The sequence below is a fragment of the Trichinella spiralis genome, assembly GCF_000181795.1.
Source record: "Trichinella spiralis strain ISS 195 chromosome Unknown Scfld2, whole genome shotgun sequence".
NCBI lineage: Eukaryota > Metazoa > Nematoda > Enoplea > Trichinellida > Trichinellidae > Trichinella > Trichinella spiralis.
In genome coordinates this window covers 8,546,635-8,562,109 of record NW_003526941.1, presented here as the reverse complement: position 1 = coordinate 8,562,109, position 15,475 = coordinate 8,546,635, and the positions used below count along the sequence as shown (strand labels likewise).

The 15,475-nt window shown below is 35.2% G+C and overlaps 2 protein-coding genes across 2 annotated transcripts; both read left to right on the top strand.

Moving 5' to 3' along the window:
* Window positions 1-1,645: 1,645 nt before the first annotated feature.
* Window positions 1,646-10,833, top strand: Tsp_06936 (N-acetyltransferase 10). The gene is made up of 20 exons (XM_003380739.1): window positions 1,646-1,888; window positions 3,426-3,619; window positions 3,722-4,014; window positions 4,085-4,521; window positions 4,587-4,814; window positions 4,879-5,027; window positions 6,277-6,448; window positions 6,505-6,627; window positions 6,687-6,748; window positions 6,844-6,958; window positions 7,088-7,192; window positions 7,669-7,767; window positions 8,752-8,970; window positions 9,037-9,111; window positions 9,180-9,305; window positions 9,369-9,511; window positions 9,570-9,700; window positions 9,802-10,100; window positions 10,334-10,453; window positions 10,516-10,833. Exons 1-20 carry the CDS (start codon window positions 1,646-1,648, stop codon window positions 10,831-10,833), a joined length of 3,651 nt encoding a protein of 1,216 aa, XP_003380787.1.
* A 4,186-nt stretch (window positions 10,834-15,019) lies between these two features.
* On the top strand, window positions 15,020-15,025 carry Tsp_06935 (conserved hypothetical protein; the record flags this gene model as incomplete). Its single annotated transcript, XM_003380738.1, has 1 exon — window positions 15,020-15,025. A coding segment is annotated over exon 1 (6 nt), but the record flags the coding sequence as incomplete, so codon positions are not given.
* Window positions 15,026-15,475: the final 450 nt, after the last annotated feature.

Here is a 15,475-nt window from a genome sequence, read left to right as displayed (position 1 = left end):
ATTATTACAAGTTAACCTTTTTTCCAGAATTGAATATGCTAATTTTCATTATTGCTAATATCATTTTTTGGGGGATGATGTTTGAATTTTTATTTTACCAATTTTGTGATAAATGCTCTCGAAATGCGGTTGAAATCTGCCATAAATTGTTTTTTTTTGATAATGATTATTACTATTCCAATTGTTGTTTTGGTTGTTAATTGTTAATAAAACTATTTTGTCGTTTTGCGCTTGCAATGCTCGAAATAACGCAAGTTCTATCTATGCGTTAAAATTCTTTTTATTTTTCTCAGCTTATTTTTCTTTTAGCATTCTGCTTATCTGTTCTTCTTCTTCTTTGTATTTTTTATTCGATCACGCACGTCTGCATCGTTGGATATTGAAATTGAAATTCATTGCAAAGATGTAGAAAAAAAAAGATATTACTGTAATGTTATCCTTTTACAAATTGAACTTGTTAATCTGAAATTGAATCAATACGAACGGTATGTTTTAGAAAGGAGACTTGTTGATGTTGTTCCGGTGTTGACAAATGTTTGTTTGTTTTGTTGTTGTTGTTTCAGCGGTGGAAGTGGAAATAGAAGCTTGAAAAATACGAGACACCAGCAGCAAAAGAGTACCTGATGATAATATTCATAAGTGTGACGTAGAGTTGTGTGTCGATGAAGCTAGTCTACATTCCAATGTAATAAAGTTTAAAAGTAAGGTTGATAGCGCGTGGTGTGTGTAATGTTGGTGAATGGGTGGGTTAATTGACGTTGATCTGTATGATTAAAGTTTTCATAGTAATAGGTAATCGTGCGCCTTGGAGGCAAGTTTTGCACGACCCTGTCTTGTCGTCATGTTTGCTGCTAATATAATGAAATTGTTAATCTCATAATTATTATTAATGCTTATCTGTGTCGTAGTGAGTGAAATTTACCGAGCAGACGTGTGTAATTTTTTTAGAGCAGAATTTTCCCAGCAGGCGGATTGAATATCTAATTTCGTTTCCGTTATCGAATATGCGACTAGAATATATATTATTATGCTTGCACGAGGGTTGAAAACGGCGGCGCAGCGTCTTTTGTTCTCACGTGTCTGAGAGCAGTGGTGCGACGTGCTCGTGTCACTTTCTGTCGTTGCAACAATCTGTTAAATTGGGGCGCACAAAATCACTGCATTTCATTTTCTTCAACCTGCATCTTTTATTGCTGCCCATCATTTGTTGTTTATATTGATTCTACTGCTACTGCTACTGCTACTACTACTGCTATTACTACTACTACTACTACTACTACTGCTGCTGCTACCACTGCTACAGTGGCATTGGAAGTTTTGATCAGCACAGTTTTCAGTGAAGAAGTTGTCGTTTTTTTTATAATAATTTATTTCACTCCACGTTGTTCTTTTTTATCATTTTTATAAATCAATAATGCTATTTATGAATTTCATCACAGTTGGTGTTGTTGTTGTTGTTCTTGTTGGATATGTTGCATCCAATCCATTGCCAACGAATGATATTTGGTAATGTGTTGATTTCATTTCAGAAAAAAAAAGATTTTTTTTATTCTTGTTAATTTTTAGCGATATTTTTTGTCACGGACCGTTGCTGGACGTGATTCAGAAATCTCGCCTGTTTCAAGACAGCAAATATTTTGTCGACATGGCATTGTTGTACGATCCGGATGTGGTTTTGCAAGCGTTTGAAACGGTGGAAAATAAAACCGATCCGAAAGCGTTGGATATGTTTATCAAAAAATATTTCTCCCCTCCTGGTTCGGAATTGAAGGAATGCCAGCCGGTCGACTGGGTTCCGAGGCCGAAGTCGTTTTTGAAAATTGCCGACGAACACTTTCGCCTTTGGGCTTATTTCGTACATGGAAAGTGGAAAAAACTTTGCCGAGAGGTAAGAGTTTCAGATATATTTGAATAAATCACTTAATTTTTTCGTATATATTGAAATTCGCCTCCATTCGTTCATTTGATTTGGAACTTTTCGACAACGGGGTAAAAACTTCTTCTCCTTGATTCGACGACATGTGTCGTCGCGTCTGCTGTTTTCCATGTTCATTTTTATTCATTTGTTTGTTTGGCATTCATATTTTATTGTTCTTTTTTTATGTAAAAAAATAATTTCCTGAGATTTATTGATTTCTGATAGTCGAAAGTTAACACAACGCGGTAACAAAAAATAACATCAACGATAAGTTGCAAAAATCAATATCCCCTCCCCCTTTCTCTCATTGGGAAAATTGAAATCAATAACAAATTAATTTTTTTTTCCACTCAACTTTTTTACTTTAATCATCTTTTGCAATTTATAATTTTTATCTGCAGCTGGTGACAAGGGTTTTATATTTTGTCATCATATCATGTTTGTATTATTATTATTATTTCATTTTTCTTCATCTAATAATTGTTATCATCATTTTACATCAATATTGTGTAGTTTTTGACAGTTGACATTTGTAATGAAAATGAAAATTGTATTTGATAAAAAATTATCAGATCTTCGTCGTCAATTACACAAATTCTATTGGTATTATTAGTATTTATTTTCATTTTCAATGGTAAAAATTTTTACACGTCCAGGTCAGTAGGGCTTTGGTGAAATAATATTGATGACGTTTCGCGCAGTGTTTTTCCCCTTCACTTGAGGTGTATACTTGTTTTCAAAAACTGGCAGTGGAGCTTTTATTAATTTCAACCCAACAACTGCATTGCTTTCGGCAAACATAAATTCAATCTTACTGTATTTTGCTGAGAAAACATATTTTTTTTGTTTGTTCATTTATTCATTTCAAAAATTATCATTATTCGTTTATTTTCCTGCTTTGTTTTCAAATCGAATAGAAACGCTTGCTTGCTTCTTCTTCAAAAGTAGTGTATCAAGGAAAAAAGGGGTGCCATTTTGAATAATTGATCAAAACACATTTCCTGTTCTTTTCAAAATTTATATTCAGTTTGACTTGTTCTATTAAGAGAAACCTGACATCTGGTCAGTTTAGTGTAAATAAATCAAAAATTTCACGCTGTTAAATGCTATAATAACGACAATAATAATAATAATATCAATAATAGTAATAGTGAGAATGCTGCATGCAATTCGCGCTGCAGCTTTTTTCTTCTCGAATTATTGAAAAATTGTATGCATCAGTTGTTTAATTATTCAACAGTTTTCGTTGTCATTCAAGTATATGTGGTTTTTTCAATATTTAAATTCTTTTTTTTTCATAGCATCATTTTAGAGCTTTAAAAGAATAAATAAGAATTAATTGTTCATTTTGTTGGAGCATCAAGGGTTTTTTTTCGAAATTTATTTTCCACTCGAGCAGTTATTCTCCTCTACTCAACGGGATGATGCTTCTTTTTTTTTCCTTTTGCAATTATTCACTTTTGTTTTATTAGATCTGGTTGAATTGATGAAATTTCAATATTTTCAGGTAACTGACCAAGTGAAAACGGAACCAAATCGTTTCACCTTCATTTCCGTGCCCCACCCGTTCATCATACCCGGTGGACGGTTTCGAGAATTCTACTACTGGGACACTTACTGGATTTTGAAAGGCTTGCTGGCTTCTGAAATGTATGAAACGGCCAGAAATATGATCCTCAATTTTGCAACAATCATCGACCAGTGAGTGAGCAGTTGATGAAATTTTCTTCTTCTTCTTCTTTTTTGTGTGATGAAAATTTCATTCCATATAATTTATATATATATATGTATGTATTGTTTCAGATTTGGATTTGTTCCAAACGGTGGTCGCATTTATTACAAAAATCGATCCCAGCCACCTTTGTTAACTATGAGCGTTTGGGATTATTATCAAGCCACCAAAGACAAAGCTGTACTTGTGAACATGCTTCCGAGACTTGAAAAAGAGTTGCAATTTTGGTACAAAAATCGAGGCTTTGTCTATAAGGATGAAAATGGCAAAACGTTGCAATTGCATCAATATCGAGTTGACACCGATCTACCAAGAGCCGAATCCTATACTGAAGATCTAGCTTCTGCATCTCTTGAATTCACTGGTTTGTGATTTGCTGCTTATTTATTTACAATTATTAAAAGAATAAATTTTTTTCTTAACAAATATTTCAGAAGCGGGCAAAAGACGGATCTGGTCGGATATTGTGTCCGCCTGTGAATCTGGCATCGACTTCGGCACGCGTTGGTTTCGACGAGACGGCGATTTGAACAAAACGGTCCGCTCAATACGCACCAGACGGATCGTGCCTGTGGATTTGCAAGCAATTCTGTGCGGCAGTGAGGCGGTGCTCAGTCGACTGTACAACGTGCTTGGCGATCAGACGATGGCTGAAGTTCACCAGAAGAAATACCAAAGGATGAAGGAAGATCTGCACGATGCGTTCTGGGATCCAATTGACAAAATGTGGTACGACATCGATTTGGACGAACGTGATGGTCGAGGTGCTAAATCCCCTACTTTTTATCCTTCCAACTTGGCACCGTTGTACTTTGACTGTGTACTGAACGACAAGAAGAAAGTTGGACAGCAAATTGCCAAATATCTCGAGGTAACTAGCAGTGTATTTATTTGTTTATTTATTTATTTGTTTGTTTCGTTTCGTTTCATTTTCAGGAAAATGGCATCTCATCCATGCCCTATGGTATACCGTCCAGTATGCATGCGTCAGATGAGCAGTGGGATCGTCCGAACGGTTGGGCACCGCACAATCATATGGTCATTGAGGGCCTGCGAAAAAGTGGTGACATCTTTGCTCAGCAGATTGCTTTCAAAGTTGCACAAAATTGGATCGACGGTGTTTGGTTTGTATTTTTCCAATATGCCGGAAAAATGTTCGAAAAGGTACTTATTTTGCTGCATTTGCTCTGCTTCATTTTTATCGTTCAATTTATTTCTATTCCTCCAGTACCGTGTAGAGGGCCATTATGGAATCGGCGGCGGAGGCGAATATACTGTTCAAGAAGGTTTCGGGTGGACCAACGGTGTAATATTGGATCTGCTGATGACTTATGGTGAAGAACTGAAAAGAGAGGGACCATATCCCAATTATGCCATGTGAGCACTTGTAAAATTTTTGCCCTCTTTTAACCAACCACTTGTTTTTTTTTCTTCAATTTTTTTGTTATCAAAATTTTGCTTTTTCTTCCTAATTTTTTCTTCTTAGCACAAAGATTCAGTTGATACTTTTCTATTTTGATTGCCATACTCTGTTCAATCAAATGTAATATAATCAATTTTGTAGCACTGAAGAGAAGTGAATTGCTGCCTTACTGTCTGTCTGTCTGTGTGTGTGTGTGTGTGTGTGTGTATCTGTGTATGTGTGTATATCTTCCATTCAACCTTTTCAACCAGTGCCATTTGCTGCTCTGCTTTACAAACAAAAAGTTGCTTTACCTATTGAACATTTTGCGTTTTATCCCATGAAAAACGATCAGCGTGACTAATTTTGTGCTGGCCACATGCAACTCTATCTGTTGAAGTATTTGATTAAAAAAAATAGCACTACATTTAAGAAAAATTGCTGTGGCCGATGATTCAGCTAGCTGGATCTAGATTTTTTTTCGTTGATGAAGCAATTTTTAAAAATATTGTTTAAAGCACTGAAAATCAATAAAGGTTTGTATTGATTGAAGTATTTCGAATTATTTTCTGAAGAAACGTAATTGTTCAGTTATTTATTTTTACAGTATACTTTTGTTAACTTCATTTTAGGAGTACTGTAGCGGGTGAATTTTGCGTTGCGCATGTGTAATTGTGCATCATCGTCAGTGAGTGGATAAGATTAAAAAAAAACAGTAGTAGTTCACGAGTTGTTTATAAAAATATTTTATTTTCTTTGATGTATTATGTTTGATTAATTTGTAGTCTGTTTTGTTTAACTTTTGTTTATGAATACAAAGAGAATTGAACTGTTTGTTCGATGATGCACGTAAGAGTTGGTGAATTTATTTCAGTTCTTCGCCACTGATTGTTGTATTGGTTTATTTTGGTTTGAAAAGTTTGTTACTTTAAAATTAAAAAACAAATCTACTTCTAGCAAATGATTCGAAGAAAGATAGACAGTCGTATTCGCGTGCTTATTGAAAATGGCATTCATTTGGGCCATCGGAGTTTGTTGATCGTCATTGGCGAGAAGGCACGCGAACAAGTGGCCATTTTGCATCATCTTCTGTCCAAAGCCACCGTCCGCGCCCGTCCCAGCGTACTTTGGTGTTACAAGAAAGAGCTCGGCTTTTCCAGGTTGACTTTACAGTGTTGATTTGCAAGTTTTATTTTCATCGTTCGGTGGTAAATTTAATTGCAGCCATCGGAAGAAACGAATGAAATTGATTATGAAAAAATTACGCGCCGGCAAAGCTTCAATAAATGAAGAAAATCAGTTCGAACTGTTCATTTCGTCCACCGAGATTCGCTATTGCTATTATTCGGAAACGCACAAAATTCTCGGAAACACATACGGCATGTGTGTGCTGCAGGTCGGTGTTTGTTGCAGTTTTACAATTACAATCTTGCTGAACGTTGTTTTGTTCAGGATTTCGAAGCAATGACGCCAAATTTGTTGGCTCGAACGATCGAGACGGTCGAAGGCGGCGGCCTTGTTGTCATTCTGTTGCATTCGTTGCATTCAATTCGACAACTGCACGCTATGACGATGGTATATGTATTATTTGTTGTTTGTTTGTTTGTTTGTTCAGTGAATATCTTTCGATTTAGGATGTTCATTCTCGTTATCGTACCGAAGCCCATCAGGACGTGGTGGCTAGATTCAACGAACGGTTGGTTGTTTTTACCCGATTTCGCGCAGTTCAACAATACGAACACAATTTGTATCCACAATGAGAGTTTTACTTTACGTGTGAATATTTTCTAGATTTTTACTATCATTAGCGTCGTGCAAAACTTGCCTCTTGCTTGATGATGAATTGAATGTCTTACCGTTGTCGTCGGCTGTTTCGGCAATAGATCCCGCTTCTGCTGAAGCGAAAGTAAGTCGAACTGAATGACGACAACTGATTTATATTTGTATTTGAATTTGAATTTGATGATCATGTTCAAATAGAAATTGACGCATATCATTTGTTTCTCAAAGTTTTTTTTTTTGAATTATTTTTCAGCAGAAAGTTGCCTCTAATGCAACGGAATTGAAGCAGCTTATAGAATCGATGAGCGATGCTCCGACCGTAGGGAAATTATTAAAGCAGTGCAAAACGCTCGACCAAGTATGCAAAAATAAAATCATTATTCTATTCGAAAGATGTTTCTCTTTTTTTTTTATTTCAAATATTAAATAGTTTTGTTTTGCTACATTCAGGCTAAGGTGATTTTGAAACTTTTTGACGTAATTTCGGAAAACAACCTTAAACACACAGTTTCCCTCACGGCTGCCCGGGGTCGTGGAAAATCTGCGGCGCTTGGTTTGGCTGCTGCTGGTGCAATCGGATTCGGGTACACTACTTGTATTTGTTTTTCGTTTTTGCTTTCTAAATTAATTTTGATATGTTTTTGTTCTTTTTTGTTTGTTTCCATTTTAGATATTCCAATATATTTGTAACTTCTCCTGGCCCTGAAAATTTGAAAACATTTTTTCAATTTGTTTGCAAAGGTTTTGACGCATTGCAATTTGAGGTAGGTAATATTTAAAAGTTTAAATTTTGTTATTTCTATTGGAATTGGTGTTGTTTTTATTCTTTTTCAGGAGCACATCGATTACGAAGTGGTGCAGTCGATTAATCCAGAATTTAATAAAGCTGTTGTTCGAATCAATGTCACACGTGGACAGCGACAAACAATACAAGTAAGCAGGCTGTGGTAGAGTTGTTTTTTCTTTTTTTTTTTGCTTTGCTTCACTGCGGTACATATGTGCTAGTATATACATCCTACTGACGCTATAAAGCTTGGACAAGCGGAATTGGTTATTATTGACGAAGCAGCTGCCATTCCTTTGTTGCATGTTAAGCAGTTGCTTGGACCGTATTTGGTGTTCATATCGTCTACAGTTAACGGGTACAATTGCTGGAAATGGGCAAGCAAATCTGTGATGTATTTTTTGATTGATTGATTTTTTTCTTTTCAAGATATGAAGGAACTGGCAGATCGTTGTCTTTGAAACTGTTGCAAGAATTGCGTGAACAAAGTTCCAAATTGACTGCAGTTTCCAAATCATCGAGCAACATTTCAGCCGAAAATTTTAAATTTCAGACTGTCGGAGGTATAATAATAATAATAATAATAATAGTGTTGATTTTTGATTTTCTCTGATTTTTAATTTTAGGTAGAACGTTGAGTGAACTTACACTCAGTGAATCAATTCGATACAAGCCTGGTGACGATGTGGAGCTATGGTTGAATCAGCTGTTGTGCTTGGACGTCACTACAATACCAAAAGTATCAGGTGGTGGCTGTCCACCTCCTGAACACTGTGACCTATATCCTTTCTTTCTTTTTATTAATCTATAATTTTCTTTTCTCAAATTATATGTGTAACTTTACAGTAAACGGGGTATTTAAATGCTGCTTTATATTTTTAATTTTCTCTGAAATATTCTTCTTTTTTTTCTATAATAATTTCGCCAATGAATTTCATTTCCTTAACTTTGTCGTTTTTCCGATTTTACGTATTATGTCAATCGTGATACACTGTTCTGTTTCCACAAAGCATCGGAATTATTTTTGCAACGCATGATGTCCATATACGTTGCAGCTCATTACAAAGTGAGTACTGTATTGCTGGATCTTTTATATGCGTTGTAGATTGTTGCATTTGGTGCAATTGTTGTAGAATTCACCGAATGATTTGCAAATGATGTCCGATGCTCCAGCTCATCATTTGTTCGTTCTTCTTGGTCCATTTGTCCAAAATAGCAACAATATACCAGAAATTTTGTGCGTCGTGCAAGTATGCCTAGAAGGCGATCTAAGCAAAGCCAGCGTGCACACTAGTTTAACGAGCGGTAAGCGACCGTCGGGCGATCTTATTCCGTGGACTTTGGTTCAGCAGGTTTGGGTTTTGCTGTTCACTTTCAACTTTTCTTTATGACAATTGCAACTGCTTGCAAAATTGCAGTTTCAAGATGAAGATTTTCCTTCTCTATGTGGCGCTAGAATTGTTCGCATTGCGACACATCCAGATTATCAACGAGTTAGTTTTATGATATTTATATGAATGGTTTTTAATGGTTGTTTTTCTTTGTTGTTACATTTATGCAGATGGGATATGGATTACGTGCGGTGCAACTGTTGCAGCGGTACTACGAGGGCAAGTTTCCTGCACTTGATGATCCAACAACTAGTGCCATCGATATTGTGCCGATCGAATTCAATATGTCATCACATGTATGTGTGTTTTAGTGGTTCTCTTATGTTTCTCTTTTATAACTTTGAAACTTTCTGTTCTAGAATAATGAAAAACGTGGTTTGTTGGATGAGCACGTTTCACAACGGAAAAAATTGCCTCCTCTGTTGTCCAGGTTGTGCGAACGAAGTGCGGAACGTTTGGATTGGATTGGAGTTTCGTACGGTCTGACAGAAACTTTGCAACGGTTTCACTTGATCAATCATTTGTGAATGAAAAGGGTGTTATTTTATTTTTATTTCAAGATTTTGGGCCAGAAGTCAGTTTTTTCCCGTCTACATTCGACAAATTGCCAATGAACTTACCGGCGAATATTCGTGCATCATGTTGAAAACGTTAAACACGGATCAGCCATGGCTGATCGCTTATTGGACGGGTAAAAAGCGAAATTATTCACTACCACCTGTGTTCTATTCTGTTCTGTGGCAACAAATGACAAATATCCCAATTGATCTTTTTTTTGTCCATGTTTTGCAGATTTTCGGAGACGGTTCATTTCTCTGTTGAGCAATCCGTTTTCCCATTTTCCTGCTCCATTGGCTTTAGGAATATTGGCCAAACCGAACTTGCAGATGTTCAATGCACAAGCTGCTGCACAAACCACTCCGCTTGATCGAAAAGAATTGGCCGTTTATTTCACCAATCACGACCTGAAACGTATTGAAATGTACAGTCGAAATTTGATCGACCATCATCTGATCGTCGATCTTGTACCATCAATAGGGAAATTGTATTTTCTCGGCAAGCTCAACATCAATCTCAATGCTGTCGAAGTGGTGAGTGACGGTGACATTTATCATTTGAAAATTGAACAGCTAGCTGAGATGCACTTGTTTGATGTCGTTGAATATTTAATTTCAGTGAACATTTATTGATTGAAAAATGGGCCGTTGTTTTGTTTCAATTAAATAATATAATTAATAGTTCAACAATTTCAGTATTTCATAATGATTTAGAAAAAGGGATATTTTCCTTTCGATTTCAATTTTATTGTGATGATTGTTTTAAGGCGATTTTGTTGGCATTTGGATTACAGCTGAAAAATGTGGCTGATTTGGGGAAAGAATTGAAATTGCAGTCGGCACAGGTGTTAGCTTTGTTCAATCGCATTATCATCAAATCTATTCAAGTAAGTAATACAAATGGAAAGTAAATCTATTTTTCTTTCATTTCTTTTTTGTACATTTTCAGTGTATGAATGAAATCTGTGAATCAGCTGTTGAATGTGAGTTTGGAATTGAGAAACAACCAAATTTACAAATAGCCGGTCTTCAACGTAGTTTGGATGAAGAATTGAATGAATATGCCGAAGAAGAGAAGGAAAAAGCAGACCGACAGCTCAGCATTCAGCTGTCAGAAAGTGAACTGAAGATGTACCGGATTGAAGCAGTCGAACAGAGCATGTTGGAAAATGTTGAACAAAGAACCGTCACTACTGGCAAACGAAAATTGTTCAAAAAAGCGAAATCATCGAAAAAAAGGCCTCGCAAACAGAATGTTCAAGTTTGAGCAATATGCAGCAATATAATTGATATATATATATATATATATGTTTTTTTTCTTTCTATATATTTTTCATCACGTTCAAAATACTGAAGTTGTTCTGCTTCTGGCTCTTGTAAAGTTTGCAAACGATCACTTGCAGCAACTCGAGAATCAATCGTGTAACGACGAACACGACAATGATTTGCTTTTATACAGTTTGTTTAAAGTTTTCTGTGTTAAAAAATTACAGTCGCTTTTATACTTCTCCTGCTTTCAAGTTTAATTTTCAGTAAATGGGTAAACAGTACTGCAGTACAATGAACTAATTTCAAACGGTTCATTTATTATATAATAATATTAATAAGACATGGAAAATTTCCATAAATGATCTACGTTCATGCTTTGCTTTCTCCATTTGAATAATCAATAACAGACATTGTTTTATTTTCGACTAGCAACCAACAAACATGCAAATTTTTCAACGAATACGTTCTCCGCAAGGGATTATTACTTTCAGTATATTTCAGGGTATTACTCTCTATTCAGTGCAGTTAGCATATGCACGTTTGACCATTGAGCGGTGTGTTACTACGCAACAAATGATTCCAGCAAGCTTTCACGTTTTACTTGTCCCACCTCATACCTAATTCGTAAGTTGATTTCTTATTCTTGTTGTTACGCTTCAATCGAGTTGCTGCACACTTAGAGAACAGGTAGAAATTTTCATCTACTGGAAATGATTTCAAAAAAAACAATTTATTTTAGCGAAACTAATTTAGATAGGAAAGCGAATTTTTATATGCCTTGCGTAGCTTACTGAAAATGTTATTTAAAGAAACTTGCATCACATTACTTTTACTACTATCAACATCAGTGATCACCGTACTGAGCATTGCTCATAACATTCCGCCTAGCCTTCCCCATTTTTACTACAGACTGTCGTGCTTAAATTCAATATATTTCAATGGAGAGCTTTTTTCAATGACATCAGTTTCTGCAGGTCATTTTTGAATTTTCGAATCTCAAGTTCAAACATGTGAAGACGTGTTATGTTTAATTCAATTTTTTGTTTTGGTACAGTGGTACTCAGTATTAATGTACATTTTGATGAGCCACCTTAATTTGCATACTATACGTATTATTACAACTCATGTTTAAAATTTTCTACCGTTTACGTGTTTGTTATTATTACCACTTATTTTCCATTGGGAAAAAACTTATGAATTTGTTGTTTCCAGTTGCGAGATTTTACCTAATTTACGGTTCATTTTAAATAACATATGGTTCATTTTGCACTTCCACTGCTTTTTGAGGGTTTCATTTACTTTTAAATTTTCTGTAAAATTTGATGAAAAACGTTTCAAATTAATTTCAATTTTGCAATTCCACGCCAGTGCACTCGCCCTGCTCACCGTACGCCAAAAACCATTTTAACAACGTAATCGACTGCATTGCAGTCGATCAAAAATTTGCAGACCTTTTCTGCTTTTCATACAAGTCTTACTGTATCTGCTTTTCATTACGTTATCGAACAAAAATTTTCGCGGCTGTTACTCTAAATTCACGGTAAAAGCAATATACAAGAGACAATTTTACAATAATAAAAATTACGTTATTCCCCCATTACTAGATATCATTGGTTTGCTGAAAAATAAGCATATCAAATGGTTTTTTTAATATATTAGAAGCCGAATCTTGTGACGAACTATACTTGATAAGCAAACAAACGGCAAGGCAATGAACGCACAAAAATTTGCATGTTAACGAGACGCGCCTAACAGAGTTGAAATAATTTGACCAAACTTTCGCTTTAACACTTAAACTATAATTTTATTTAATTTATTTAATTTCGACTATACAGTGGCTTCTAGATGTGCGAAGCTATATTATTGTTCATGTTCGAAAGTTCTATCTCATATCTTGTTGTTTGTGTGATTTTGCATCAACGATCGCGGAGATTGTTTACTGAACATAACAAACATTATTTGCACAACGTGTTAAGCCATGTTTCATGCAAATTTTTATTTGCGAAAGGAAAACGAAATATTAATCATAATGTATAACTCATCGATGTGCATGTTGCGTATGCTTTGATTCTACAAAACTTCATGAATTGAATCATCTTGTGAGGTTGACTTGAAATATTTATAGGTGGATGGTTTCCAGCAACATTAGAATAGAAGACGTTCTCAAAGGACGTCTGACAAGCGTCCTTTTTTTTATTCAAAATGGTAAATCACGTTACACAGCTCTTCAAAATAGTTTTTCCAAATGATGAAAAGGTATTCATTTTTAAGTTACATTTTTAAATTGATTAAAATCATAATATTGCTGAAAGTAGATACTGAATCTACAATAGCCCGACATAACTAGATTATGCTTTATCAAGAAGACCTATATTTTGTTATAAATTTCATGATTACGTTTAGCAGCAGTGTATTAAGGTATTAAAATTATTAAAAGGCACATAAATATATTATAAACGAATTATTGCTGGAAATAAAATATCAAAATATAAGCACTTTCATGAAATTGTCAGTACAGACGGTAAGCTGCTCATATTCTACTGTACGTTGATGTTGTAATTCATGTACACTGACAATGAGTATGAAGCTGGGAGGTAGAAATTAGTATTTACAACCTAATTCACAAACATCACTTTTATAACGAATTCACTAGGAGGAATTGTGCCGTCAGGTCTAACCATGTTTAGTAAATTTAATTGAGTCAATTCTACAAAAATGGTTCTTCTTCGATATCTGAATTTTCAGTTGCAGCAACTTTTGCTATTTTTGAAAAATTGATGATGTTTTTTCAAACGGTCGCAGAATATTTTTCATTGGAATCAGTAAATGAATGTGCATTAGTGCACGATGTAAAGTTTGAGGGGGCAAAATCTATAAATTTTTAATAATTAGATTCTGTATTTTGTCCATGCATATAAGATAACAATGTTGCCGGTTCCACACTGACTAAAGTGACAACCGTGATGCACAATTTTTAGTACTTCAACCCAGCATGTGCATTATATTAAATTATGAATTCATTATGCTTGTGTTTTAAGTAAATGTTATGTTTTGCCATTCTTCTGTTTTAGGCATTCATTTCTCTTCTTTTCAAAGTGGATGATGAAAGTCTGATTGAAATGTTCACTAAACAATCACTTCCTTTAAATTAATGAATGAATTTTTCTGAATATTACGACATATTATTATCGTGCCAGTGCAGGCTCATTTACGTAAGACACTATTTCATACTTCTTTAATTTACGCCACAATATTATTTGTGATAGATAGTGGCTTCGATTATTATAATCTTTGGTGTTGGCACATTAGATTGTTATACGTTTTCAATGCATACATGAATTTCTAGGTCAGAAGAGTAACTTTATGCAAATGTGATGGTAAGCATTGCCGTTGGCATTCTGCTACGTGCACTTTGTGCTATGCAAATGCCGTAGCAATGTTCCTTATATAAATTTCTATTTACTGAGAGACTGCACTATAGTATAAATGTTCGCTGCTGAAGGGCGGTCTATTTACTTACTGCATTGCGTTATTTGGTCATCTCGATGCTTCACTGCAACAATTACGTAGTGATTGTTAGACTAAGAATATGAAGAATCCACGAACATCGGTTACAAAATGTATGATTCTACGTTTGCTTTAAACGTCATCCCAGACAGGTCTGCTGACAGGTATGAATTTTCATATATTTGTTATTTTTCATACAATGTTTTCTTTCTTTCTCTTGGCACACTGCACTAAACATGCGCGCTTTTTAAGCTTTTCGTAGTTGTTTGATTTTAGTCTTTTTCAATGGAAACTAGCGCGTTGTTCTTCAGTAATGATGTTCAATTAATTTTCGAGACTTTATTACGGCCAAGCCATTATATAATAGTACTAATGGTATATTTTGCTATAATTTTCAATAGTCCTTACAAATCCATTTGTAAAGTAGTACTCTGACATAGCAGTTGAACCCCTCCCGCATTATCTTTACTGGCCACTGCAATGTTTATTGCTAAGGTAACATACTTGCCCAGTTGTTTAAAGGAAATGTCTGTCACCAGGATACTTCAGTCGCACATTCGCGCCCCTAAATGCTTGTCACTACTCAAATCGTGCACAGGATTGTTTTAGCATGATATAAGAAAGCTGCTGTTAGCTAGAGAACACACTTTTATACTACCACCTTTGATACTTTCAGAATGGCAGTAACGTTCCCTTCATTTTTGAAATGACTCCTTAAAGTTTCCATTATGTCATTGTACCGCCAATAGCACTGATATATACAGATGCACGTATTTTCTGTCATTGAGAAAATAACTCAATGCCCATAAATGTTGTCAGTATTGATGAATGAAGCAATGCCTGAATATTATACGTGAAGATTGATTGGAAGAACGCATATGACAACTTCCACCTCCTCCATCCTTCAACTTCTCCCTCATTCCTTCCTGCTATGCTGTCCCACCCTCCTTTCCTTTCTAATGATCCCCATCATTGAGCTCGTAATAATACTAAGCTGAACAGAGATCGCATTAAACTGAAAATTCTCCCCACCCTCCCCCCTATATTTCGAGCTGAATGAACAGCACTTAGCTGTTTTCATTTCATAATAATCTAATTTCTCATAATTGTTATCGACTAGCAATATAACCAAA